Raw genomic sequence first — 27,556 nt, 5'->3', positions numbered from 1 at the left:
TCATAAATCATCAGCTACATCAATGAAATGCAGTGCTTTTTAATTTCCTGTGGCACTGAATATGCTGTGTAAATGTGAATATACTAAAAATGAGATGTGCATCTTGCTACTGAAGCTCGCACAAGCAGACGTGTTAGAAATATTGGGTTTTTTTGTTTTGTTTTGTTTTTTTTGGCGTATAGGCAGGTCATCAATTATTGGCTGAATGGACTGAATCATATATTAAGATTAAATGTCATTAAAATCCCTCCTTATTTGATTTCATTTTCAAAGCTAAGGTAGCTAAGGCCATTAGATTACTAAAAACAAAAACCCACCATCAGACACAGTTCCAATTGATGCCTTTTATGATGATGAAGTTGAAAAGTTTTTCTGGAAAGGAAAACTTCCACTTTTTACATGTTTTTATTGAGATCTAAAGCTGACACCTGAAGTTGGTAAGAAACTTACAATAAATACTGAGCTTGGATAAACAAACCCTAGATGTGCACTTTGAAAATGAAAATGCTCAGAATTTGTTGAATCCTACTCCTGGAAGTTCCTCTGTATGAACTTTGATTCTGTAACATCTCTGCTTGCACTGACCTCAGTCCTCTTTTGTCTTCAGGTCTTTGTGGCCCAACGACATCTTTGGCAATGAGACAGATAATGCAGTCCAGACTCTTCTGCACATCTACTTCCGTCACCAGACACTGGGCCAGACTGGCTGCTTGGCAGTTGTGGGCCCTAGCAGGGACCTGTCACAGGCTAGCAGCCGCCTCATGGAGCTCAACCTACAGATACGTGAAGCTCTGAGTCAGGTGCAGGCCTGCAAGCCCCGCCACACCATGGTCAGCACTGGACTGTGAGCCTGTGGCACTGCAGACTAGACAAGACAAAAATACCCCTCCCCCACTCTCTGTGGAACTCCCCCCAGCTGCAGAGAGGGTGGTGAGGGGTTTTAAAGGAGGACTCCACCTTTTAAAGGGCTAACGGATGTGTGGGAATAACTGTGACTCTTAATGTGTATCGTTATTATCGTTATATGTATGAATGCTTAAAGCTAATATCTTTTCCCAGACTAAGCAAACTTGCAAAATTCTGTTGCAATAAGTCTTGTGGTGGTGTACCTGGGGAAAAAATAGAGGACACAATTGGATAATGCTTTTTTTTTTTTTTTTTTTAAATATATATTTTTTTGCTGGATCTGACCTGATGAGCATATCGCACCGACCAGTGGCCTCCTTTGGGTCTGGGCTGGGAGATGGTGAATGTAAGCATGTGTGAGGGCACACCGTCAAGATTCATAAGCAAACACAGAAAAACCTTCTTTAAAAACGTTTTCCAAAGCATGCTTGAAAGAGAAAAGCAATGCAAGAATATTTTTTTGAAAAATGTATTTTTTATTAGAGCTAACATCCTAGGTTGTAAATGTTAGAATATTTAACATGTAATTGTAATCCTGTCGGGAATGTTTGCCTTCAGGGAGTGTAAAAAGAGAAATATATCTGTTTATTGATCTGCTTTGAGAGGAGCGTCCCTTTCAGCAGGTCTTCACGCAAAGCTCACTCTTAAACCAAATAAGTAGCTGCCTTTAGAGACTCCTGACTGTGTGGTTATATATTGGATATTCTGGTATTCACTCACACACAAATGCAGACTGGCTACAACTCATTATGGAAACATAACTTATTTTACTCTGTATATATTTTAGAAAATGTATAGTGTAAAACCAGTATTTTTGCCTTGTACTTTTGTGTAATGCACTGTTCATCCGAGTAGGATGTATGTATAAAGCTAATGTGATGAGAAGGCCAAGACCAGATTTGAGTCATTAATGATCTGTTCCACCTTTGTCATCCAATCAAACTTCAAATTTTCCCAAAGGCTGTTTTGGTTGTTGGTAGCTGTCCTCTGAGGAGAATGTTGGGGCTCATTCGGCACAAGCCACCTGTCTGCATCTGGGATGGCATGGGAAATCTCATGTAGCCTTGATCTCCCGTTTGAACACCAATCCAGCCACGCCATAAACACATTCCCTCTTTCCACTGATCTTTTCAGTTTCCTCCAGCCCCAGACAGACAGACAATTAAAGGGAGACTATGGTTTGTTTGTCCACGTAGGAAGAAAACAATGCAAAGCTCAACCTCTGCCACAGTTTGACTCTTCCCTGTGGGGAAAATGGCACATTGAACCTTTGCTATGCTTTCAGAATAGCCCCTACTTGCTGTGACTGCAGCATATGAATTGTCACCTGAATGCTTTCTGGAAATCTTGTCATGGCACATTGTAACAGTCACTGTACTCATTCCTCAGAGACTTTTTCCTGCTTGTCTGGTACATTTGAATGCTGTTAATTATTTAATGAATACATTTACATGGAAGATGTTTTAATGAGGTGCATTACTTTCTTCCCTCTTGTTCACTCACATACCAGCCTTCTTTCTGGATAAATAAAAACCTAATCAGAAAAAGAAAAAAAAAAAAAAACTACTTTGTAAATCAAGAAATTGTGGAATTGACTTGATTGGTACAAATATTAAATAAGTAAAAATTATAGTAGTGATACCACGTGCATGGTAGGCATTTATTCCTTTATAAATTGTGTGGTTCTTATCAACTTCATAAACAAAACAGCCATGAAATAAAGTACTGAAAAGGCAAATGTGCTTTACATCAGAGATGCCATTATTGGATCTGTAAATGTAGCACTGGGCTGAAGTTGGCCATGCCAGCCACCATTTCTCCCCACAGGACTTTCGCTGATGTGCTCAGACAGTTCAGTTGGGATGGTCCTTAGATGATGTATTTGAAGCTGAACGTGCTCTCGCAGGAGAGCCGCTTGCCTTTGCATCTGCCACACAAGTCCTGTCTGTGGGGCCGTTTGGGGTCGACATGGCGCTGTGTTACTGCACAGGAACAACGGGCTTTGTTGCAAGTCTGGGGAGAATGAAAAGTTGTGGGGATGAGTTGGCGTGTCACATTAAAAATTAGATTTAATTTTAAATCTACAGGGAGGAACACTTACATGGCATGTGATGTCCTCGACACGGTATGGGTTGAAATCCTTTTGGCATTTCCTACAGTACTGCTTGAAGTACACCTGGAACACAGTAGCCACCTCAGAAAAGAGATGCTTGGCAGGCGACGACAAAATGTATTCAAATTCATTTTAGGCACCAGATCAGAGCCCAACTCTGACTGGCAGATGTCCGAGTGTAATATTGTTTGTCATTAACATGTCGCCTTTTAGTCCGCTACTGGCGTGACCAGTGATTTTTGGTCACCATGAAGTGCTCACCTTGTTGGTGCCCTGAACGCACCACACATAGGCACTCTCCCATCGCAGGTTGCATTCCCTGCAGTGATAATATCCGTACTTCTGCTCCAGAAACTGAAGAGACAAAGTCTGTTTGTTCATTACAGTGCCAAAGAGGTGATGATTAAATCCAAATATAAAGGTCCAGTTTAAGCTTTCTTCATTCTTATTGTAAAGAGGACAGAGCTTCGGTCAGTGTTGATGAACCTACATCTGAGTGGTCTCACAAACTGAACTTATTCATATATTTCAGTGAGTGCTGTCACTTGTTACATATTCAACTTCCTCCTGGTGAAGGAGGAAAGTAAACTCACCTGGAACCGCACGCGCGCCTTGCCCTTTGACCTCTCGTCCTCGCGCTTCTCCTGTTTGGCCTTGACCTTTTCAGGCTCCTCCGCGGCCTTTCCCGCCTCAGCAGGCCGGGCTTGGCCACTGCTCTTCCCGTCGTCCTCCCCCGGGGAGTCGGGCGGCTCGGCAGGCGGTCCGTCCTCACAACATGTCTCCGTGTTGTTGTTGTTGTCGTCGACCAGGAAGGAGGTGACGCTTCTGTAGGCGACAGGCGAATAGACGGCCAGGGTGCGGGGGTAGCGCACGCCGCCGGGGCCGCCGGCCGTGGCGGGGCCTTGTCTCCTTTTACGTCGGAAGTCCCGCTTCATGGAGAGCAGCGTCCTGGGGCCCAGGGAGCACTGCACCGAGGCGTCCGTCTTCGGGTTCACCTGCACCGCCACGTCCTTGGTGTTGGCCTTCCGCAGCCTGGGGGTGAGCTTGGGGTTGATCTGGGACAGGATGGACTTGAGCTGAGCCCGCTGCTGGTTGTTGAAGGCATCTGAAGCGTCGCCATAGTGAGACAGGTAACTTTTATATTTCCACCCCGCGTCTTTGGCTCTGGGGTATCTACCCGTGTAAGGGTTGTAAGATGAATAGAAATAGCTGTCGACTGGCTCGTCTCTGTACGCTGCCATTTTTGTTCAATCAACCGCGCAGCCCTGTTCGGGTTGGCTATTTAAACAGATTGGCTGTCGGGCCATTAGGCCTGATTGTGCTCAGCTGCTGATCAGCTCTCACCTGCTCACCGAAGACGCCGGAAACACGACGAAGGTAGACCAGTTTCACTTCAGCGGCTTTTTATTTTATTGTTACAGAGGCTTTAATATGCACATGCCGCACAGAAACAGCTCCTGATTTCTTTCCTCGTTGTTTTAGTCTCTCTCTGACGCACACACAAAAAACGCACACACACAGTTAAAGCACCAAAACTAACTGCTCCGTTGCTTTGATGGTTTGGTGTTTAATGTAACTTCTGTAGCTAACAAGATATTTAAATCTTCTGGTGTGTTTTTTTTTTCTTTAATCAATTATCACACATGAATCAGGCATGTTTAAAATCAATGAATGAAGATTGCACAAACACCTTTTCTCAGCAGTCATTCTGTTTCCTCGTGTAGTGTCCCTTATTTTCACGCTTTCCTTTATGAATGACACCAATCAATGTAATGGATCGGCCTGCAGGTATTATTCTGCACATTAAACAGCAGTTGGATTTGGAGGACAGGGGTCCAGCATGATGGTGTTTGGGTCACTCACAGTCACAGCACCGTATGACTGGAAGTCCTCGTCATCCTGAAACCTTTGATATGTAATGTCCGTGTCCTCTCTGTCCTCCATTCGATCAGGTTTATGTAAGACCTTCCTCCTGTACATCCTGTAGGCCAGGATGAAGATACCGGCCTCGGCTGCTTGGAACAAGGCGTACAGCAGAGGGAAGATGTACATCCCTCCCATCAGCTGGGGAGGGAAGGCCAGCTTCAGGATGGCGGTGCACAGCTGCACGTTTTGGCATCCGGTCTCCAGAGAGACTGCCCTCCGGCTTTTGGGTGGCAGGTCAAAGAGCATGGCCAGGCCATAACCTGCTGCATAGCCACACAGAGGCATCAGGGCAGCCACCACATACACCGAGGGTGGGATGGTGGACAGCAGCTCCGGCCCCAGCAACGCTCCAGTCAGGATGAAAAGCATTACAAGAGTGACAAGCAGGGACCACAGGGAGGCCTGGAAAGACAGCAATTTACCACGAAGGTGAATATCTGTTCTACTGCTGTTTTCTACACGAGAGCACCATTGCCTATGCTGCCGAGGCACTGTGTAGATAGGATGTCACTGTCCTGGTAATACAGTTAAAACTGATGTTTTAGAGAAAGAGCTGGGCTCTGCATCAAAGTTGGTGTCTGTTGGCGCTGATGCAGCCCTCCCTCATGTGACGCTTATTTCAGAGAGAGAAGGAGGAGCTTCTCCTGACAGAGCCTCTGATGTCACTGTTACCATCGACAGCACTCCCCTTCTCTATTGTGACAGGCACAGACCATTACGCAGTGCTCTTTTGCGCAAATGATGTCCTTAACCCAAGTACAAAATGTAATTTCTTTAAACAACTTAACCGAAGTAACTTTGGTAAATTGCTCTTAACTTACCTTTAAAACAATGTCTGCCACACGTGTGTGGCGGTACCTCAGCAAAACTCCTAAACCAATGGGGATGAGAGTGCTACACAGTGTAAGGATGATGGCCCCGAAGGGCATCAGGTTGACCACCGGGGTGTTGATCCAGGCCCGACTGTAGATCCACAGACAGAGCGGCATCAGCACCAGCGCCAGCAGGGTGGATGATATGGTCATGATGATGCTGGAGAGGAGAGCAAAGTGCAGCATGACCAGCTCCGGTCACATGATGCAGCATTGTTTGACAAAACACCTCAGCAAGTTAAGCATGTAGAAGTTCACTTAAGTGCGCATTTGTCCAATTCACATCAGTACAACATGCGGAATAACAAATATCAGTTGGATCTGCTTAAATCATTTTACAGCCTCAGCTGAAAACTGACCACATGATGTTTTTGTGCATGAGTGCAGAGGATGTACCTTAGATTCATCTCTCCGTGCACCAGCAGAGACATGATATTTGACAAGTTTCCTCCTGGACAGCAGCCACACAGGAGCACGGCCATCGCCGCCACATCACCCAGAGAAAAGGCTAAAGCCAACAGAAAGGCCACCAAGGGCATGATAACAAACTGACACACCAGAGCCAGCAGCACTCCGATGGGTCTGCGGATGTGCTCCCCAAGCTGGGAAACCTCCACCGTGCAGCCCAGCCCCAGCATGGTGAAGCAGAGGACCAGCCCCACAAAGACATTAATGCCGTGACTGAGCGGGGAGTCCCAGAAGGCGGGGATCAGGTGGGGGGGGTCCGTCGGCTGAGCGGCCATGAACTCTGTTTCAGCTGCAGTCCTGAGAGCGCTGCCCTCCTGGAGGATGGCACCGTCGGGGAGCTCCACCAGCCGCCTCAGCGTGTCCCACAGAGCAAAGTATGTCACAGGAGGTTTTTGGGGGTCCGTAGCCAACAGGCTGGAGTTCTCCATGGCGCAACAGACGGAAGAGTCACCACGGACGGGCTGTGCCTGTTGGAGGTGGTGCGTAAAATGATTCCCTGCGCGGCGCGCTGCCTCTAATGAGAGCGTGTGGAGGAGACGGGGCCATGAGGGAGGCTGACACTCACCCACCACACCGCTGCACGGATTGGCTTCCTGGAGGGGAGTGCACACAGCTTTCCCACTTCTGTAGGAGATCCAGACTGGCAGGGGTGAGGAGGGTTGTTAGTGTGGTCGAGTAAGCACAGCCTGCAGGACTGAAAACTGTGCTGATCTTTATAGTTGTGCAGCAAACTATGAAATCTGCCTTCTTCTTCTTGTTATTGTTGGCTATCATGGAAATGCGGATGGCGCGTGAGTCCACAGCTACAAAACAGCATCGTCCCTCACGTTGGCTTTTTAATAAAATATTAATAATGTGTGTTATTGTGCCTCAACAGGCTGCCCATCACGATGAACTGTGAGGAGAAAAGCTGAGAGCGAAGACAAAATGTCATGGCCGTTTTCTATCTGGTCAGTGTGGAGTAGTACTGACAGCAGGACTGGACAAGTTCAATATTAAAATGATTTTTTTTTTTCTGACTCAATTCGCTTTTTATTGAATTTAATTTAGATTTTTTTTTTATTTATGGTGTTTTTGCATATTGTTAGCCCAAGCTGAAACTTCTACAGTAGCTGTAGTCATTGTTATTTTTATTAACCTAGAAATCTGTTGTTGATCATGAAGATCAACATCTACATTGCATGACGACCTACAATATTTATTATTACATACTTGTATAGTTCAGTTGCTTTATGTCTCCCCACAGCCTTTGTTCCTCAGAGAGAAACTACTTGTCTTACTGGAAGCTGAGTGTCCAGTGGATTTATGCACTGACGTCACAAAGGGAGGGGACAGTCAGCATCAGTCAATGACTCAGATTGTCTCTGTCCCTGTCTCTCATCTGTGTCCTGGATGGAGACTCCCTGCCCCCCCCCCCCCCCCCCAATAACCAATGGCTAACTCCAGGAAGGTAAGCAGCCAATGCCTTTGCACAGAATAGATGTGTGATACAGAAATGTACTACCATAGAAACGAGATACAAATCTAAAATTTGCAAGTAAGTAAGTCTTCCCGAGAAAAACCAGTTTTTAGCGGCCAGAAATCCCAAAGTGAACACAGAAGAACAGATTCATGTACCCAGAATGTGTTCTGAAATGACAGGAGTGTACTAAAAGTTGTAGTACATAACTTATCTACACTTACATGTCGAACAATGACTAACCCTGTGTTGTATATTTTGTATAGTTGTGTATTTCCAACGATTCTCAAACTAGAGAAATCTTTTACTCCAATCGTAAGCACTGTTTGTTCCATTTAGTCACCTGTTGATGAAGTCTTATGTGAATTTGTGTGACTGTGTCAGACTTGTGGCTGCCTTCTTGATGCTCATAGTTTTAAATCGTTTTACATAAGCTTTCGGTATTTAAATGTTTTTAACGTGTCTCAGTGTGGGGTGACTGAAGTCAGCGTAAAGTAGGAGGCAGAATCAAAAGACCCTGTTGATTTTCCAGATGTGCTTTATCTACATCCAGTGTCACGTGTGTCCTAACTTTAATAAACTGCCCCCATTTTATCGACCATCTCCCCAATTTGTCAAACAGTGCGTATAAGATATACACTAAATAAAATAAGTCCTCAACTTAACTCCCCTTCACATTTTAGCCCACCCTCTGGTGATGTGAGCCAATGTACAAAGTACAAGAAATGTTGTAGAAATTCTCTCTTTTGTCCTTTGAGCAAATTATGGTAACACTAAAGAATGTTTGAATTGTTGATCTTAAATCTCTAACAACTAAAAAAAAACATGTTCTCATGTTTAATATTCCAGAAGTGAACTCACCAAACCTGGGATGGTAATTTGTGTGCTACTTTTTGACTAACAATGGGGAAACAATTAAATACTGTGGCAAACGGGGACAAATGTGTCCACTCCTCAGATTTACAGGACAAGGACAAAGCATTGTCCTCCATAGAGCATGTACCTGCACCTGATTCCCCTCCTGACCTCCTCTTTAAATTTAATTCACAGACCGCTGCTGATGCTGTCCAGATACAGATGTTGCTGCACTGCCCTCTTGTGTTTTTGGAGCGCATTGTGAACAAGGTAAGCACAAATGCACCTTTGTCAGATCTAGACGGATAAACAACAATGTATTAACAGTCTTAGTGTGTCTACATTGTTGATTAATGACAGAAAATCCACATAAACACAGGAAGTTGCCTTTACTTGTCCTCAGTTGTGCGCTGTCCCCTCTGCACTGCTGAACGAGTGAAGCAGTGTGACCCGGAAGTTGACTGTCACTGTCAGAGCTCACAGCTTTCCCCACCTGGCATTGTAATATCTAAAAATACCTAAAAATGTACACTCAAATGTTCCACAAACACAATCTGCACGAGAATAACTTTTCAGTTTTTATTTGAAATGTGACTTTACACAGGGAAACCGAATGTCATGTTTGTGGATATAAAAAAAAGTTCAATAACAAAAACTTTCACACAAAAGGTGTGGTATGTCTTTTTGCAACATTCATTCTAGTTTCCCACTGAATCTCAACTTTGACAGAGGCACCTCTCTTCAATAAATATTTTCATTTACAGAATGAATTGGTAGTTATAAATATGAAGGCGCATGTTAAACTTTTTTTTAAACAATTGTAAATGTTTTGATTCAATTAAAAAAAAAAAGACAAGCAAATCAGTCAAGCAAAGATTGAAAATAATATTGGCAAACCAAGAATTTGGCACAAAATGATAAACAAGATAAAACTCAAATGTAACTTTAAATTATAGGCACTAGTTAAAGAACAGCCAGCACACCAATTACCAGAAGAGCTTCCCGAAAACTGGCACACCTTTTGATTTATTGTCATAGCACAAGAGGTACAGCCAGGTAAAGTTTCTACAACCTGTCATCTCACTCAAGATATTGTTCCTTTTTCATGATATGAATGAAAACACTGAATCTATTTGTGGGAATGGAATGAATAACATCAAAGATGTCTCAGCTCTAATGACTGAAAGGTTGAAAAGGGACATTTTGAACTCTAGTCTGTTTTTCAATAGATGGAATTTGACATCAGAAAAAGTTTGATATTGAGACTGAAACTGACCAATATTAGCACTTCAATGGAAAAGTAAAAAATAAAAAGTCATAGCTGAGACTTTGGCTGAAGTGCCATCAATTGCCAGAGCTTCTCACATTGATTTGAAATCCAACAAAGGCTTTGGAGACTTAGCTTAAAATTGAGGTTCAAAATGTACATTTTAAAGAACTGAATTCTTAAAACAAATACTGATATGAATATTTGGACATACATTACTTAAATAATTTGAATAAATAATTTGCAAAGCAAACTTGTGCATACATTCTGGCTGACTTTACAAGAGCAAAGATTCTTTAAATGTCATACACAAACAGAGGTGCTTTTACTGTTGCAAGACATCAATAATTATCTAACTTTATGGGACAGTTCTCCTGCACAGCATCATCATAGAGATCGCTCACCGACATCTGTTAAACACAGAGCATAAAGAGAGAAATGCATGGAAACATTTCAACCTGAGGGAGTTGAAAGAAGAAAGGGCCAGAGGAGTGGGAGGAAAGCTGGGAGATGTAGTGATATGACTACAGTCGAACCAAGGCAGGTGATGTGTCCTCTGCTGGCGGAGCTGGAGTCGGGCTGGTTTCTTTGGCATTTGATGGGCTGTTTGCACTACATGCCTGCCCCCTCCAGTGCCAGTCCCCAAGGAGAAACATGATGGGTTCTCTTTGACATGATGTGGACACTGTCGTTAGTTTGTGTAAGTTCGGATTTGTATATAGTTTTGGGACAGTCTCTCTCGCTCTTCGCTGTAAAGATATCAAGCAAGGTAAAGTGCCATGTTATACTGTCTGCCTCCTTCTGTTAATAGTTTGACTGGAGCTGATCCATGTCAGTAACAACCTTCTCTCCAGTTGTCACCTGTGCCACCATAGGTCCGAGGAGCAGGCAGAGATCTGATAGGAGACAATTCACGGTTTTATATCGGTGAAATTACATTTACATCTTCACTCACCAACATTTCCAGGTGTACAGTTTATCACCTGTGTGTTTGTGGTGTACGTACCTGCGCACAGGCTGGGCCAGCTTGCTGCGAGGCAGAGGGATGCCCCCTCCTGCTGAAACACTGGGGCGGGGCAGGCCACTGCGTGGAGTAGCCAGGGAGCGGGTGGGGGTAGAAGTGGCAGAGCTGGGGTTGGATGTGGCCTTTACCGGCTGCCTCAGCGCCAGTGGGGACGGGGTGGCTGGGGTCCGCAGTTTACTGGGAGAGGGGACTGGAGACAGGCAGAGCGGGAATACAGTCAGGTGTAAGAAGCTTGTTTTATTCTTCCTGCTTTGATAGGTTTCACTAGTTTAGCAGTGAAGTAATGATCAAGACCACAATGGGATGAAGTACATATATACTCACTTTGTTAAATGTAAGCAGTCTACTTCAACAGTCTTTTAATAAATCCATCATGACCGTTATGAAGTTTTGTTGGTGAAAATAAAACCATCATGAAGTGGATTTACTGAAAGGCTGCTATATTGTTGCTTGGTGTTACTTAGAAACTGCCATTGTGTGTAAATATGATGCCTATGTACAAAAAGCTATTGGAGACATGGAATCATCACTAATTTGTACATGAAGTCAAACCTATTAAAATAATCTACTAAAAAGATGAATGACTACATAAGGCCAACTACCAGCTGCCTATTGTCATTGTTGATGTGTTGACAGAATGATACACACAGCGTATACTAGTGAATACCAGCAGCACAACATTAAAACAACCACAGCGTGGAACCACAATCACAATATTCAAAAAGGTGGAAACCCTCAGTGAATACTCACTGAAATCACCTTCTTCTCCAAAGCAACAGGAGAGTGGGACTAGACAAAGACGAAGACAACAGAGACAGGCCTTAATTAAGAGCTGGGAGGAAGGAGCCGAGGATGGGGGTCAATGTGGTGGCTGCTGTGTAATGTTATCTGACTCTCAGCCAGGATAAATGTGGATTCATGTGGAAGTGTGGCGATGAACAGTGATGAGATGGGGAGGGAGTCATTAGCATGTTAGCTACACGCTGTAGCAGCTGGATTAGTCTACAGGGCAGTTTTACTACGCATGCCATATTGTCACAGCGTCCCAGGTTCAGTTCTGTCTCGGGACCTCTGCCAATTACTATCAAAATAAAGGTATAAAAAAACCCAAATCTAACACAAAGGTTGCACCACAAAGTGTAATTTTCTTATCATTCACCATAAATAGCACTACTTGAGGTATTGAAATAATTATCATATTCATGATATGTTTTTATTTCTGATAAAAACTAAACTATGAGTGTATCTGCTAAATTGGTAAATTCTGAACAGAATAAAAACATTTCACAGTGAAGGAAAAATGGCGACAACAATATCAATATATGACTAAAATGATGAATTGATTGAATGACTTAATTTGATTTATGAGACTTACCCACTTAATTAACATAAAGTAAGATTATTGGTGAAGGCCAAAAACTTTTGTAACTACTGTATAACAAGCAAACATCACATGACCAACTAAACAACAAAAAATAGATTGTTGTTCAACTAAAAGCTGAATTTTCCATTTTCTGAAAGCATACTGAGAATTCAAGGTTGGATATTTTACTTAATTTAAAATATAATGATGTAAATGCAAAGACAGATTTCTGGGTTCCATAATAATACAGTGAAAGTATCAGCCCACATTCAGAAATCAGCCAATCAGAAGAGAGACTCTGAGCCTCTCTTCTGATTGGCTGACTTTTTCTCTGACAAAGGAGCTGTAGCAAAAACACAACCATTCCACTGCACTGAGACGGTTTTGGGGCCTTTAAACCACAAATATGTCTTTTTATGACCTGTATTGACTTGTAGAGATGGGAGGAAATTAGATTATCATTAACCATGGAGCAGCAACAGCAAGGGACCACTGTTCCGTCATTACTCAGCCTCTATGATTGAGTTTATATTTCACACCCTCAGTATGGGGCAAATAAACTCAGAAACCACCCCACGCAGCTCTCATTTCCTTTTTTCCAGCAAAGAAAGCGGCGACAAAGAAGTTAAAGCGGTACTCAAGAGTCCCCTCCGAGTCTGAAATGCACCTTCCTCACACGGCAGCTACTTCATTTCATTTACATTTCATGTGCTTCAGAAGTCTACTTTTAAGTACACAAGTAGCTGACTGTATGTGGTACATCATAAATACATGTGTCTGTGTGTGAGATCAATCTCACAGCCTCCAGCTGGTGGCTGTTACCTCGCAGGGCAGTTGGGCTTTGGAGGTGCTGTTTGGGTTTCGGGGAGGAACGAGAGGTGGTTGAGTATCTTGGGAGTTGAGCTGCTGCTGGAAAACAGGGACATTTCAATACAGGAGTCAGACTTAATCCTGCCTGAGATCTGCAGGGTTACTCTATTAGAAACAGGAAGTTGAGGCATGGAAGCCATACAAGCCAGAGGTGCAGTTAGGGCCACTAGAGGGCTCCACCATCATTGGCAGCCTCATTCAGGTGTAGGAGCAGCAGTGCCATTCTACCAGTGTCAGCACAGACTGTCGAGCTGCACGTGCATCACAGTGAAAATATCAGTGAGAGAGATGCAGGACTTTAGGTGTCTCCCATGCCCAAGCCCAGCCAAAGCTCAGAGAAGAAGAATTCAGACAACTATCCTGACTGCGATAGTCTCAGCTGTAGAAGTACGCCTTTAAAGCTTCAGCATGCATATGAAGATGTAAAGAGTGTCCATATAAGCAAAATCTCTGGCTTTGCTGTAGAAAAGGTCCAAAGGCTCAGACCACATGAACACCCCGTCTCTTAGTGCTGGTTAAGACAGAATAAAGCCACTCACTACATGTGTAAACAGCTGAGAGCTGCCCTTTGACCCCAGTCCTCGCTGACTTTTGAAACATAGAGGGATTACCGTTTCTAGATTAACGACAGCATCGCTAACCTTTGTCTCCCATTACAGGATTAGATGAGATGAACAGTCTAAACTAACTAAGAAGCGGTGGGATCCTAAGCTCTTTAAACACATAAAACCCCTGGACACATCATCTGTGTCAATAAAACAGGGATTCACTCTGGATTCTCAGTGTTGCTGGCGCCATGCACTAATTCTGCAGGATGAATGTGTTTCTTTGAAGAGAAAACTGCCAGGATGAGAGGAGCAAGAATGGGTGTCAAAAAAATATATTACAACGGAAAATGATCAAAGAGGATCCCCAAACACCAAAGCCATGGCACTACAAAGCAACACAGGTCTGATACTGCAGGCGGAGCCAGAGGGATTCAAAGTTTCCACTAGCACAAACACTAAGAAAAAGATTACACAGTCTCTCATTTTGCTGAACATTCAGTAGACTGAGAGCGAAACAAATGTTGTCAGACAACACAGCCATTTATAATAAACTTGAGTCTGCTGGTTGCTGAAGCAAAAGATATGTTCTCAGCTTTTGAAGTATTCTTGCAGTTAAATCAAAATGACACATGAAATGGCACCAGTCTTGCTTGTGTGTACGTGGGTCACTCACTGGCAGACTGGCTCTGATGTCGAGGAGAGCCTCCGTTTGGCACTTGCAGGTTGGACTCACAGCTGCGGCTGTTCTTGACAGGTTCTGGGGCCTGAGCCACCACCGAAGGCCGTGTGAGGTTGGGGAGACTCCGCCGCAGCTTTTCTACAACACAGCAAAGGAGAGATCCACTTAGTGATTGTATCCACTATCATTCCATGATGTATCGATGATGAGTGTTTACCTTCATTCTTCACCACATTGGTCTGCAGCTCATGGCCGTGGCCCTGCAGCGAGTGACGGGGCTGCTGCAGACGGCTAATGATGGGCTGAGGTGAGCCGCGGCTGTGACTGTAGTCGATAGAACGGGCAGGGGAGCGTGAGCGAGGCGAATTTCTCGGGGAGGCTCGGGGAGAGTGCCGAGGGGAGGGACTAAAACGGCTGGAGGGCAGGTGGAAGGCCGGGTGCACCGCTTCCTCCTCATCCTCTAAACTGTGTGCATCTAACTCCTGGTCGCTGAAGGTGCTGCGCCTCAACGAGTGACAGGAAGAACCCGAGCTTCGTCTGGATGCTGTTGCAGCATAATCCTGTCTCAAACCTGAAGATTGACAGTTTGTTATGAGAAAGCTCTGGGAACAGAAAACATTACTGCAGATAACAGCGGTTCAGGTACATACTCTCTTCCTGCATGCGCGCCAGTATCTGAACATCAGTGACATCGTTGAGTTTGTAGGTCGTTGAGGAGCCCACTGAGTCCTCGTCCATTTCTGAGGTGCTCAGCTCACTGTCCACAGAGGACTGTGGACTCACTGCCGGTGGATTCCTCTCTGCTGCTGCATTTCGCTGGTGTACTGGAGTGGAGATCATTTGTGGCACATATTCAACAACAATTAAAACAACTGATGTTCAGCAACCATGATTGAACTATTGAGAGGTGTCACACCTGCGTTCCCAGGCATTAGCTGCTGTCTGATGATGGGCACTCTAATGGGGGTTGAGGAGGGGGAGTTGAAACCGCTGCTATAAGGGCTGTTGGCGGCATTCGTACTGTACGGGCTTCCGTAACTTTGATGGTTATAGGGGCTTCCATACAGACTCCTGCGCTTGTTGGCTGCAGAGAGAACAGAAATACAATGTAAGTTCATGTGTTAGCAGGAAGTTAAAAGGAAAGAGAATAAACACAAAACAAGGATCTTAAAAAGGGAAGTCCTTTCACCCAACTTACTCTACACTGTCATTAGCTGCAGTTTAAAGGCCCCGTCACTCTCAACATTAGCACAGATATTCATTCAATGGTATTTGCAATGTTTTGCACTGTCTTGCCTCACAGTACCAAAGTTCGGGGTTTGCATGCTCTCCCTGCACTGTGTGGGTTTTCTCCCGCTGCTCTGACATCTCTCCAAATGCAGCACAAGTGAAGTCACTGCAGACCCTAAATTGGCTGTAGATGTGAACGTGAGATCTGTGATTGATGGAAATGTCAGCTGGGACTGGTTCCAACCCAAACCTGAAGTGATTAGCTGGTTGAGATCTATGTGCAACTTATTTATCAGCTCATGATAGAGCCCGTTTGCCTCAACAGCAGTGTTTGACAGCCAGCTCTGCAGTGTGTTGGTGGCCTTGTTGAGTTCCTTACGTCATGTGCTGAATGAAGCCATAACAGAGAGCCGTTTGCTGGGAGAAACACTTCATTAGCTAGGAGGAACAGTCAACAATACAGAGCATTTAAATCATACGCAGTCAGTGAGAACACAATGCAATTCTCTGTGTGAGCCGCCACCGGCTCCAGTTTACAGAGTCCTGCCATCATGAGATCAGAGCAGACATGAGATGGTTTGATGGTTTGGAAGACTACGTCTAGCAGAGCATTCATTCATCGATTTCTCGCTGGGTGGTGGTGAAGGAAGGAGCCTTTTAAGGGCAGCTACCTCCTCTTCCTACATTGCACCTTTCACTTACTATCTTTCTGGGTGCTCTGCAATCTGTCCTCCTGCATTATTTAGAAAATATCCATCATGTTCACTCTGGTGCTCTCCAACATAGATACTGTAGAATGTCAACACACTGCAACATGTACTCTGTAACGCTGAGCACTTTTAACCATTGGGCACATCGTTTTTCTTTTAATAACAGTCAGGTCAACAGATTCAATCTAATGATGCTTCACTTGATCAGCTGTAATCGTTGATCGGCCCCAAAAAAGCTGATCAGTGCATCTCCAATTAAAACCAATAAAGACCGAATTGAGAACAAAGTGGTCAGAAAATCAGCTGTTTGTCCTTGAAACAAACATGAATCATGTGCACGTGGCTATGCACAATGAGAGGAATTACTTCTGGCTGGGCCTAAGAGTCATCAAACGGGGCTACAGTCCATATAAGCCCAGCCAGGAGTCAGTGTCTGGAGATGTTAAGATGACTCTGGTCTATCACAGACATTCTGCTGGCACTTTGTTACCAGAAAGAGAGACAGATCAGTCCTGAGGGATCTGCAGCACAGGGACCAACTAAAATAAAGCGTCCTTGTGCCCTAAAACATAGAGAAGCCGAAAGATAAAAAAAGAAAAGCCACTCCTTGTTGCTAGAAGACAGTGCACTCAATTTATAGACCCTTGACAAAGAAAATCAAGTGTTACACCATGTTATGTGTTATATGGTGTTTTCATACAACAAAAGGCATTTAATGACCAGAACATGCAGTCATGCCTGACAGTTAGTTGTTGATTTTGGTTTGAACAGACACTTACGCTGGTTCACTGATGCAGTGAAATGACCTGGAAGTATCAAAGTGGTAGCCATGATAAGAGCTGGTCATATTCTCTTAATGATAAGAAAATTTGCTTTAATGCTCCTTATCTTACCCCATTTAGCATAAAAAAAATTGATCTTCTTCCATTGTAGTTTCATCATGGCAGACAGACATAAACGTAGAAACAAGAGCATCTGTTTTATGTTTGTAACACAATCTGAAACTCCTCTCACAATCCTTGTAAAATACTACACATGTATATTTAATTTTGCAACACCACCTCTCATTGAAGACTGCTTCAAAAATGTAATCTTCCTACTTGAATGTGTTTGTGTCAACCGTGTCCGTATCAGGATACCAGTTTTCTTTTTCTTTTTTAGCTTTTTATGTGCAAAAACCTTCTGACAGTATATTTATCACACCAGATAATTTTTACATAGTTTAAAACACATCTGGAGAGGAACTTTAACGTGATATGAAACTGGGTTAGTGTTTTCTGCCTTGGCCTCCAAGTCTGTGGAAAACTTGAGGCCAGTTTCCAGAGTAAAAGAGCCAGCACACAACATCCTGACAGAAAATGTGGAAAGTTGAGGGAGGCATGGTTGATTTTTGAGATATATATATATAAATATATATAAAATAACCTGAATAAAAATAAAGAATGATGCAAAACAGCTGCAGTTCCTCTAGGACATCACATGAGAAGAGAAAATGGAGAGGGCGATAAACACCACAGAGGACAAAGGGATATAGTTGGCAGACAAGGAGATGAACTAACTGTTCAATATGAGGTCGAGGGAAGCAGAAATAGGAGAGATCAGCTGTGTGACTGGGGTTTTTTATGTGCACTGAATCAGCAATGCAGTAAAGACAGCTCTTTAACAGATCTATTTAGAAAAAATTGGTTTAAATGTTCAGGTCTGGAGCCATTTCCTATTTAGCACGTATTTAGATTGTCTGAAATGAATAAAGGAATGCTTTCAATAGAGTAACTATCTCCTCCCTGTTTTTAGTTACATAACGGGGGTGTGTCATCTGTGTGTATGATTTAACAGTGTATGGACAGAGGGTTTAGTCACTGTTAACACCAAAACTTCAGGCCATGTTTAAAATATGAGCCTGCCTGATATGAGTGTGCAGATAAATGTCCGGAGAGATGGTACAAAAAGATTTTTTTTTTTCTTTGAAATTCCTTTGAGACAAACTCAAACAGCATAGCAACAGGGTTTCCATGCTGCAGAAGAGAGCAGGTGTGAAGGAGAGTAGCTGCCATGAAGTCATGAGGGTGGTGCCTTTCACTCACACACGAGGTCCAGCTCAGCCAAAGGCTTTCTTTTTCCAGACTTTTTTTTTTTTTTTTTTGTTAAACAAAAATCTTCACCCCTCTGACAACCGGGTTGCTTCATTTACTTGGTCTGATGTTTTTGCCGAGACCCCAGTTTAGCTGCTCGGTCTCTTTGCAGTGGAAGCAATGACACCGTCTGTGCCAACTGAGAAGGAAAGACAAGTGAGTGGGGTGGTGTCACCATGGGTATCATGGAGGATGACGTTATCCTCCTTCCACACCTCCAGTGATGATAGCACCACTTCCGTAAAAGCTCACTCCAGTGGCTAGTTATTTGTCATATTTAGTCAGCTCCTTGGCAGACTGAGTGCGGTGTTTACAAAAGGTCACTTTAGGTTACATTATTCATTTGCCAGGGTTCATCACAAAGGGAGAATATTCAGAAACTATTTTTTCCTGTGTTTTGATTGAAGCTGAACTACATGCAATTTTCCACAGTTTCATCTTCAAAACATCTCAGAATATACCAGAGGCCAGACTTATGAACTATGTGTACATGTCACTTCCCACATAGGTTTCTGAATGTATGTACTAGTATACACCTTTAACATCATGCATATACACACACACATACACTGTTTTGAGTCTGACTGTTGCGACATGGCAAAAAAAAGGTTAAGAAAATTGTAAACTTCAGTGGCATTTTATTCAGAGCTTTTTTTTCCCCCATTACATTGTGTTAGAATGTAACTTTTAGTTTAAATAAACTTGTGATTGCATCTGGAGTGGTTAACAACGTTTTTAAATAAAAATGAATTTCATTCTTGAGTAAGTGTTTGTCATTAAATGTTATAGCAATTAATATGATCATGATCTTTATATAAATAAACCAATACATAGATGGTCTGTCATATTATTATTCTGTCTGAGAATGAAAATAACCTGCACTGTCAGGTGTGACGAGCAAACAAGTTGTTAAAACACATCTATATGAGCTGTTGCAGTAGCTGTGAATAATGGCTGTGCCAAGTCATACAATGGCTGCTTTGATGTTGCTGGAAGACGTTGTGCGATATAGGCGAGAATGTGTCTTTGGAGACTGCAATGTTTTTCTGGCCCATGATGGTAACTGGCTAATGAGTTGCCAGAGCTTAGGCTTCCAATCAATGTCTGTTTTTTCTCAATTTGATCAACCATTGTTTGTTGTTCAGTTGGTGAAATGGCACATCTTCTTCAGTTGTGTAATAATGGCAATTCCACCATTTCTTCTTAAAACTTAACTAAATGTTGGGCACGGTCTGAAGGCTCATGGTCCTGCTCACAGTTTCAGGATGATAGAGATGTATAAGGGAAAAGACGAATGTGGGGGTTTATAAATCTGCACACGTTTCCTGTTTTGTGTGTACGTAGATTTCTACACCTAAATATACAGTTTTACACATTTGGCCCCAGATGTTCATACTAGGGTCTGTGAAACAAGAAGAAAAGAAGCTGTGATACTCTGATCCATAAAGGAGCCATGACTGCATTATCATCTGAGCCACTATAAACAAATCAAGTATCCTTGAATGAGATGGTGTGTGTTCTTGCACAACAGAGAAGATCACATCTCCCTTCTAGCACGACCTTCAGTGGCCAATGACTGAACATGATCTAACAGTCACATGGGCATACCACTGTCAAAATGGAAATGACCCCTCTCAGTTTAGCTGTGAGGCTTTGAGGCCTCCTATAATTAGTGAAAGAACAGCACTGCACGGTTCCTCTCCTGGGTCTGCCATTACCAACCCAATAAACCCAAATACGGGCTGAGGGCTTCAGACAGCACTCATATAAGGATGATGCTGGCAGAGAGCTGAGGCAGGCCTGCCACCTTAGCACTACTTTACATTCATCCAGCCAAGACTTTCTGAGGAGAATGTGGTGGATCAGAAAGGAAACTTTGACTGATGCAAACATTAATAACTTATTACTGAAAATGTCATAAGCAGATGAGATAGATAATTGAAGCCCTATGGCACAAAATAATTCATATTTATCACACCCAATGGTAAAGCAGGAATCATATATTATTCTTCACACCCATTTCTGCAAAAACTAACAAAAAAGGACTGCTGGGTTTCATTTACCAAAGAGCATGTATAGCCTTTGCATATCTCATAATAATTTAAAGCACATTTAATCCCCCGTTTTCAACAAGACACACCAAAAGTAGACACGGCTTTTAACGACTTCATGCTTCGTGCTTCAAAATCCAGTCAAAGGAAATTGCAATATCAGAATCAAAGCTCACTCCCACATATTAATCAAATCCATCCAGTTATAAAAACTGTTTGTGCATTTATCAATGACCCTTATTTTGCTAGATCAATAATTACACATTTGCTTGATATCCAGCAATTATTTTCTTCTTATTTTAATCTGACTCTTGACTTTGACACTTATGTGACACCAAGTAAATTATTTCGATAATGCAGATGAAGCACACTAATAAATGATATGCAAATAGAAAAAGTGTTTCATATGCAACTTATTAGCAGGAGACTGGCTGACAGCTCAGAGGCAGACAGATATGAGTAAACTCATATCCACCCCCCGTAAAAATAAAAAAAATTTTAATTACATTTTAACACATCTGAATGATGTCTTTGATAAATAAACTAAGCAGTCAACAGCTGACTATGTGCTCAGTCTCATAACTGTTTGAGTCATATAACCTAGGGAATCAATCTTGTCCTCTTGGAAGGACTGGGGATGAAAAACTAAACCTAAAACCTTAGAAGTACACAGAGCCAGCGTGTACATTAGCACAGCCACTGCCATTTATGCCTTTTTCATAGTTAACACGCTCACTGGTCTGATGCCTCTACTAGTCACCACTTCTGATCACAACAGACTCTTCATCTGAATCTTGGTCCGATTGGTTAACAAACACATGGCCAAGTCTCTCTCTCTCTCTCTCTCTCTCTCTAAAGTTTCCACAATATCCATCTGGATACTCTCCACTCTTTCACCTGACAACATAGTCTGGACAGGTGGTTCCAGAATTTTTAATTCCCTTTTTATGTGGGATAGCCCTGTTACACACAATATTAATTACTATTCTTAATAAGTGTCATTAGACAAGACAGTGGATAGCTCCAAATTCCAACGGTGCTATTTTTTAATATTTAGTATTTAAAAAAAAAAAAACCATTACTCGAGGGCATCAGTGTTGTTCCAAAAACTGATGCTGTCAAGTTGAGAGTACAGCTTTCGTAGTGCTATTTACCTGACATGGTGAGGTCCAGTCTGTGGATGAGGGAGCGCTTGGCTGATTCCATCTCAGGACTGGGGTTGTCGAGAGCTTGGCGGCACCACACAATAGGACTCAAAGCTTTTTGGAGAGGACTGTTCAGTTTTGTCTCATACAGCCTGGAAAAAAAACAAACCATATACAAAATGAGACATTGTCTTCCTCCAATAATGACCAACCTCTACAGCTCACTTCTATTATACTTCATAGGGTTGGGTGAATTTGATTAATTTGAAATTGGAATTCGAAACAAGTGCAATTGGATTTGCCATCTTGGACAGCTACCACGGTCAATGCCAACATCAATCCAAACTTGGACATAAATGGCATCAGACTTTGTGCAAAAATTAAAATAAGAACCTTTTACATTTGAACCCAAAGGGGAAATTTTGCTCGATTCGCCAGAAGGGAATAATCAAAACAAAATAAAAGCAAAACTTGTTTTTAGTTTGTTTTTTTTTTAGAGGGAAAAAACATTCTAAGTAAATTTTGGTGCGAAGAAATCTGAGATTTTATTTTTAGCTTTAAAACTTCCGATGTGATGTGACCTGATAGCTGGAAGAAAAATTAACTGAGATCTGTTTCATCACAGAATGATGCAGTAGCAATGATTCAGAGAGGCCTTTGTGTATCTGCTGACTGAAACTGAAAATTAGTTTTCTTTCAGATCAATTTCATGCTTACAAATTTTAAATACTTGGATTTATTAAATATGTATGATTCTGCTACAAATACAACCAGTAGGAAACTTGATGACTTGCATATATATATATATATATATATATATAATTATTATTACCTTTCCTTTTACCTGCCAATATAATCTGGACTATTATGTGTTTATTTTACAGAAGACCGTCTCCTCTGCCTCTTGGAGTCTCAATGAGCATTGAGGACCTTCTAATTTCAAGTTCCTGCTGCAGGGAACTTAAAGAATGAACAACTGCCACAAGCACAAATGCTCTGAAACAGTCACTAGGGTCAGCACTTAATCAGCTTCATTGACTGTATTCGCAAAACCCTCTTAAGATTGATGGGATTAAAAGAAGGACAAAATACCTGAACAGGCCATTAGTCTCCACTTACCTGCTAGACAAGTAATACAGAGTTTCCACCCCGACTAGAAATCTGATTCAGCAGCTGTTAACTTTCTTGCAACCATAGAGAAAATTTTCATGATAGTGTTGTCACAAAACTAAAATTTGAAAACTATACCCAGGAAAATGTTCTATACTTGATACCATTTCCAATACCGTGGAATAAAAAAAATTAAAAAGGCATGAAGATATATATTTATGATTATTATAAATACTGCTTATCCGTTTTGAACCGGAATCCCAGCTCACATAGGGAAAGGGCGGGGTACACCGTGGACAGGTTGCCAATCTATCACAGTGCAAACAACATGGAGACATACAAAGATGAATGCAATGCAAAAATTATTTCAATTTCAACATGTATATTTTTTTTAATAGAATCAGAAGATGCTAGATAACTAATGAATTTGTGCGAAAAAAATAAATTCACCTATTACATTTTAAGTGTCAATAACCCCAAAATACCAAAATGACAATAATGTTTTGTGCTTCTGTTTAGTTGGAGGTCAACTTTTCCATACTTCACTCTGGGACATTAAGAGAGTAAAACACTTATTAGTCACAAACATTAATGTAAACTTATTAAATTGATGTTATAGATGGACATGACTAATAATGTTGTTTTATCACTGACTTTATCTAAAGGACAGCAAGTTTATCTAAAGGGCAATAACTGCAGCTAATAGCTAATAACAAAACAGTTAATATTAAGGCCATCAGGCATGAAATACATAAATGGTTTTGAAACAGGCTTCACTAACCTGTGAGTACTAATTGACGTCGTCACCACCACTTCGTAGCAGCATTTGCATACAGGCACACTTTTGCAAATGTATCGGGATAGAACGTTTTAGTATCTATATCAACACTTTCAAAAACCCTATTTCACAGAAAGTGGAAACATATACAGCACATTTCCACAGTTTATCAACACAGTGGCCGCCATTCACATTTTAGTACAATATGCAGTAAAGATTTTTTTGACAAATGGAGTAAATATCCAAAAGTTATGAGCGGGGATCTCACTTTAGGTAGCATGTAGCAAACTGTGGTGCAGACATACATTTCAGAAAAAATCCAATCTACACACTACAGTCCTCTACAATTTTAAATCAATCTACAAAACGTTTTCCTCCTCAATATATTTTTGATAGAGTTGCTCTCACAGAATTAAAATCTTTACAGAACAAAGTACCATTGTTAAGGTGTTCCACTGTACCTTCACAGCACCAAATCTGCAGGTTTCATAGTTAATAATAAATTTTTATTAGCTCTCATTTCTATGGTGTCTTATTCTTTTTGATCTCACAGGGACATTCCAAACTACAGACTCATTGATTGCCTGGAGCACTAAACCGCATTCATGATATGGCACTGGACTGGTTCAGGTTTTACTTGTCTGCTAAAGTTCTTCCATCAGTCTCAGTGAATCTCTGTCCTGTTTGTTTCCTCCCATTTGGAGTCCCTTTAAGGTTCTGATGTCAGGCCAATTGTTTTTGTTTTTTTCTCTCTTTACATATTGCCGTGACCTTTGATGTCCTACTAACCTTAAATTTGAACCTCAGGTCCTGTTATCTGGGAACAGTGGTGTCTTTCTGACCCCTCACATGGAACCACACGTAGAAACCACTCTTTAAAAACTTCTGGATGTGATAATGGACAGTGACTTTAAACTTGGACCAACATAAATTCTTTGAGCAAATGTAACAGTTTTCCAACTGAAGCTTAAGGATATAATCTTAGGTATAGTTTTAGGTTAAACACACCTGATTGGACTACTGTAACAGCCTTTGTTATTTTCAGCTAGGCTTCCCTCTCAGAATGCAACAGCTTGTCTTTTAACAGGAACACACAACCAACAGCATGTTTCCCCCATAATGGACTACTTTCACTGGCTCCCTGGATAATATGGGATTTATTTAAAGATTTTATTGTTTGCCTGCACACCCTTAAATGAGTTATAACACATTCTGTTAAGATCAGTCAGGTGCGCTGACCAGTTGCTTTCGTTTGTTCCAACATGAAGGTTGAAGCACATGCCAGACCGTAATTTTTGCCACTTTTTAAATCCTACAGTAATGTCTTTATTCCTTTGCGTTTCACTTTTTTAAATTGCTTTTGTTCTTTGCCTTTTAAACTGGTCTGTATAGTCGTTCTAAATCGGACTTGACTAAATCCCCAGCCTGCAAATGAGCAACAACATACATAAACAAAATTCCCAGCTCTAAAACGACAATACGAGTCAAGTCCTCATGCAATAGAGGGAGTGCGACAAGCCTCTGTTGATAGGCTGGGCATTGCAGGAGCAGGCAACATTTTAAATCCAGTCTGAGGCTAATTCAGGGATTACAGGAGTCTATGACAGGATCTGGCATGAGCTGGGCACTACAGGGTAATCCCAGATATCAATCTGATCCAGAGGGCAGACAAACAGCCAGGGCATAATGAGACTAGCTCTGCTGGCACGCAACAGGAGGAAAGACTTGGAGCAATAGGTAGATCAAATAAACATTTCATAAAAAGGAATTTATAACATAGATCAGCAGCAGTTACGTCCACTGTCTGTATTCCCTATGTTACATCCATGCTATTTTCAATGTTGAATCACTGTTTAATTTCTTTGCTTGCTGTAAATACTCCTTTTGACGAGTGTTAGACATTAATCACTGTTGCCAAATCTTGTGTACTAACATTCAACCACGTATGATATGCCTTTCTAAAGGCCTTGAGAATACGTGGGAGCTGTGCCCTGATGCTGATTATTGCAATGTCATTAACTCAGCAGATACCAGTCAAATAAATCCTCCAAGACAGTTCACAAGTACAAAGAAAGGAATATCATGACATCAGCATGCAATGGCAGTAAATGTTGCCCAAGTGAAACCTATTCCACTTCCATGTTAACAGCCCTTTTGTAAATGCATTTACCAAGTCTTCATGACTGACATGAGTAGCATAAGGATGACTACTCGTAGTGTGTGCCTCTGCCTCTCCCTTGAGATTTCCTTGAGTTGTGATGAGGAGAGAATTAAACAAATCCACACCAATAGAAGTTTCAAAGTCTAAACTCCGTAAGTGTATCTATGCAAAGCCACTTAAGTTTAAGAACCAAACTGAAGGAAATAATACAAACACAATATAGCAGAGGATTATAAGAGGAGTGTGGATGGACACACACACTGTCTGGATCATTCTGATAACAGACCAATCTACTTGATCATCCTTATCCACAAGACACTCCATATGACCATTTTGCATTAATAGCCATTGTTGTAATCCCTGTAAATACAGCCGTGAGCTTTGTGTCACTGACAGAGCTTTTATTTCTGCGTAGTGAGCTGACTGTCCCATTTCTTCTGTCTTGCCTCACTCACTTGGTGCTGCAGAGCACTTGTAGCTTGTGTGCCAAATGGTGTGCTAGTGGGAATTCAATGGAGGAATATAACCATAGCTACCTCTCCCACATGACCACTGGGCAGGAAAAACAACTTCCATTTTTCTTTTTACACACACACTGAAGTCCTGCCACCGCTGCCACATCGTAGCACCAAATTGGGTCAATAGATTATCAGGGGTCCTGACAGCTGAGAGCCAGAGCCTCAAAGGCCTGCTCATTGGCTCCGTCTCAGAAACAAATGCAAAAATATGAGCGAGACAGGATAATGGAAGAAGAGCTGGCTCAGATTGTGCAACAAAACGTCTGTTATGGCCATATACAGTCATATAAGGGCATGTCATCGCCCACATTACTTGTAAAACAGCCTCATTCAGTCGGAGACCCACAATAAGGCTCCTTCAGTACAGATGACTTGAGATTTCGGGACGATTGTTGATAGCAGGAGTCGTGGTAGCTAATGTGCAGAGCAGCTGTGCCCCAACAATTAAGGCTGTCAGCCCGCACTTAACACAGACCCCCCCCCCCCCAAGACAAACCTGTCACTCACCAGCTGTCCTCGTCCTCGTTTAGACAATCCATGTCTTCAAGGTCTAAGATCTCCACCTCATCCAGGATTGACGTTTCGCCTTCATCGATGTAGCTCCCGGCGGCGTCAGAGTAAAGTGAGTTCATACTCGACACAGAGGTGGCAGCCGATGCCCCCTCGCCTTCATAGGCTCTCCTGAAGCTGATGCCGTCATAGGACAGTCTGGGGCTCAGACAGCGGTTGTTCTCCAGGAGTCCTCCGTAACCTCCCGTTCCGACGAACCCCACCCCAGAGAAGCCGGCCAGCCCGGCTGCCATCCCCGCTGACAGAGACGACGGGTCGTATCCGGCGCTGAGGGGTCTGTGGTTCCCTGACATCGCTCCGGAAGAGGACAACATCGTGGACCTGCTCCTAAGCTGCTCGTTCTGCTGTTCGAGCTTCTTCACCAAGTCCTGGAGCTTCCTCACCTCCAAGTCCGCGTTGATATTTGAGTTGATATCCTCCATGGTGGCTCCTCACCCGACGAAAATATGCCTCGGCCGGTGGTGTCTTCGGTCGCTTCTCTGAGGACAGTCCCTTTGTTTCCGCTAACTTCACTGTGAACTACGTAATTAAAGAAGACACTTTGGTTTTCTGCTGACTTAACAGGCTCAACACCGTCATCTTCTCCGGCTCTTCGGGCTTACGGGCAGCGTCGAGGCCATTTTCATTATACTCGTCACCAACTGTGAAAGACCAACAGGCGGCGGATAACACGCGTCATTACGTCCAGCAGCGGGAGCGAGCACGTAACCAACACCTATTTGCGCGTGCACCCTTGTACAAAAGCGTTGATTTCGTTTTTTTAGTTTTGGTACAGAAACCCAGGATAAATAAAGCTATTTA

General features: G+C 42.5%; 4 protein-coding genes and 1 long non-coding RNA gene across 13 annotated transcripts in view; 2 read left to right on the top strand and 3 right to left on the bottom strand.

Moving 5' to 3' along the window:
- Positions 1-2,653, top strand: part of fryl (furry homolog, like) — a 63,906-nt gene extending 61,253 nt beyond the window's left edge. For 5 of the 6 annotated variants that reach the window (XM_029500633.1, XM_029500634.1, XM_029500632.1 and 2 more), the window contains one exon: positions 608-2,653. In XM_029500633.1, the coding sequence (XP_029356493.1) occupies positions 608-848 (241 nt within the window). In that variant the 3' untranslated portion in view covers positions 849-2,653. The remainder of the gene's footprint in view (positions 1-607) is intronic. The other variant, XM_029500631.1, reaches the window with a different exon arrangement.
- zar1 (zygote arrest 1) lies at positions 2,499-4,376 on the bottom strand. Its single transcript, XM_029500637.1, has 4 exons — positions 3,613-4,376; positions 3,281-3,373; positions 3,008-3,082; positions 2,499-2,919 (listed from the first exon to the last, which is right to left on the bottom strand). The coding sequence occupies exons 1-4, from the start codon at positions 4,258-4,260 to the stop codon at positions 2,776-2,778; spliced, it is 960 nt and encodes a 319-aa protein (XP_029356497.1). The 5' UTR covers positions 4,261-4,376; the 3' UTR covers positions 2,499-2,775.
- Positions 4,377-4,822: 446 nt separating this feature from the next.
- On the bottom strand, positions 4,823-6,654 carry slc10a4 (solute carrier family 10 member 4). The gene is made up of 3 exons (XM_029500636.1): positions 6,214-6,654; positions 5,767-5,977; positions 4,823-5,347 (listed from the first exon to the last, which is right to left on the bottom strand). Exons 1-3 carry the CDS (start codon positions 6,558-6,560, stop codon positions 4,823-4,825), a joined length of 1,083 nt encoding a protein of 360 aa, XP_029356496.1. The 5' UTR covers positions 6,561-6,654.
- A 256-nt stretch (positions 6,655-6,910) lies between these two features.
- LOC115042415 (uncharacterized) lies at positions 6,911-7,618 on the top strand. The gene is made up of 3 exons (XR_003840677.1): positions 6,911-7,076; positions 7,163-7,235; positions 7,532-7,618. It is a non-coding gene; the product is annotated as an uncharacterized LOC115042415 (long non-coding RNA).
- A 1,546-nt stretch (positions 7,619-9,164) lies between these two features.
- Positions 9,165-27,390, bottom strand: slain2 (SLAIN motif family, member 2). Of its 4 annotated transcripts, XM_029500301.1 has the most exons (10): positions 26,693-27,390; positions 21,628-21,770; positions 15,267-15,434; positions 15,001-15,174; positions 14,568-14,921; positions 14,345-14,488; positions 13,076-13,162; positions 11,641-11,679; positions 10,873-11,080; positions 9,165-10,762 (listed from the first exon to the last, which is right to left on the bottom strand). In XM_029500301.1, the coding sequence occupies exons 1-10, from the start codon at positions 27,175-27,177 to the stop codon at positions 10,699-10,701; spliced, it is 1,866 nt and encodes a 621-aa protein (XP_029356161.1). In that variant the 5' UTR covers positions 27,178-27,390; the 3' UTR covers positions 9,165-10,698. The 4 variants fall into 4 exon arrangements, with proteins under 4 accessions (XP_029356161.1, XP_029356162.1, XP_029356163.1 ...); XM_029500302.1 differs by lacking the exon at positions 11,641-11,679; XM_029500303.1 differs by lacking the exon at positions 11,641-11,679 and having other exon boundaries at positions 13,076-13,159.
- Between the last annotated feature and the right edge of the window lie 166 nt (positions 27,391-27,556).

Source organism: Echeneis naucrates, chromosome 4 (genome assembly GCF_900963305.1).
Source record: "Echeneis naucrates chromosome 4, fEcheNa1.1, whole genome shotgun sequence".
Taxonomy (NCBI): domain Eukaryota; kingdom Metazoa; phylum Chordata; class Actinopteri; order Carangiformes; family Echeneidae; genus Echeneis; species Echeneis naucrates.
The sequence above is the reverse complement of the archived record's forward strand: the minus strand, read 5'-3'. Positions and strand labels throughout refer to the sequence as shown.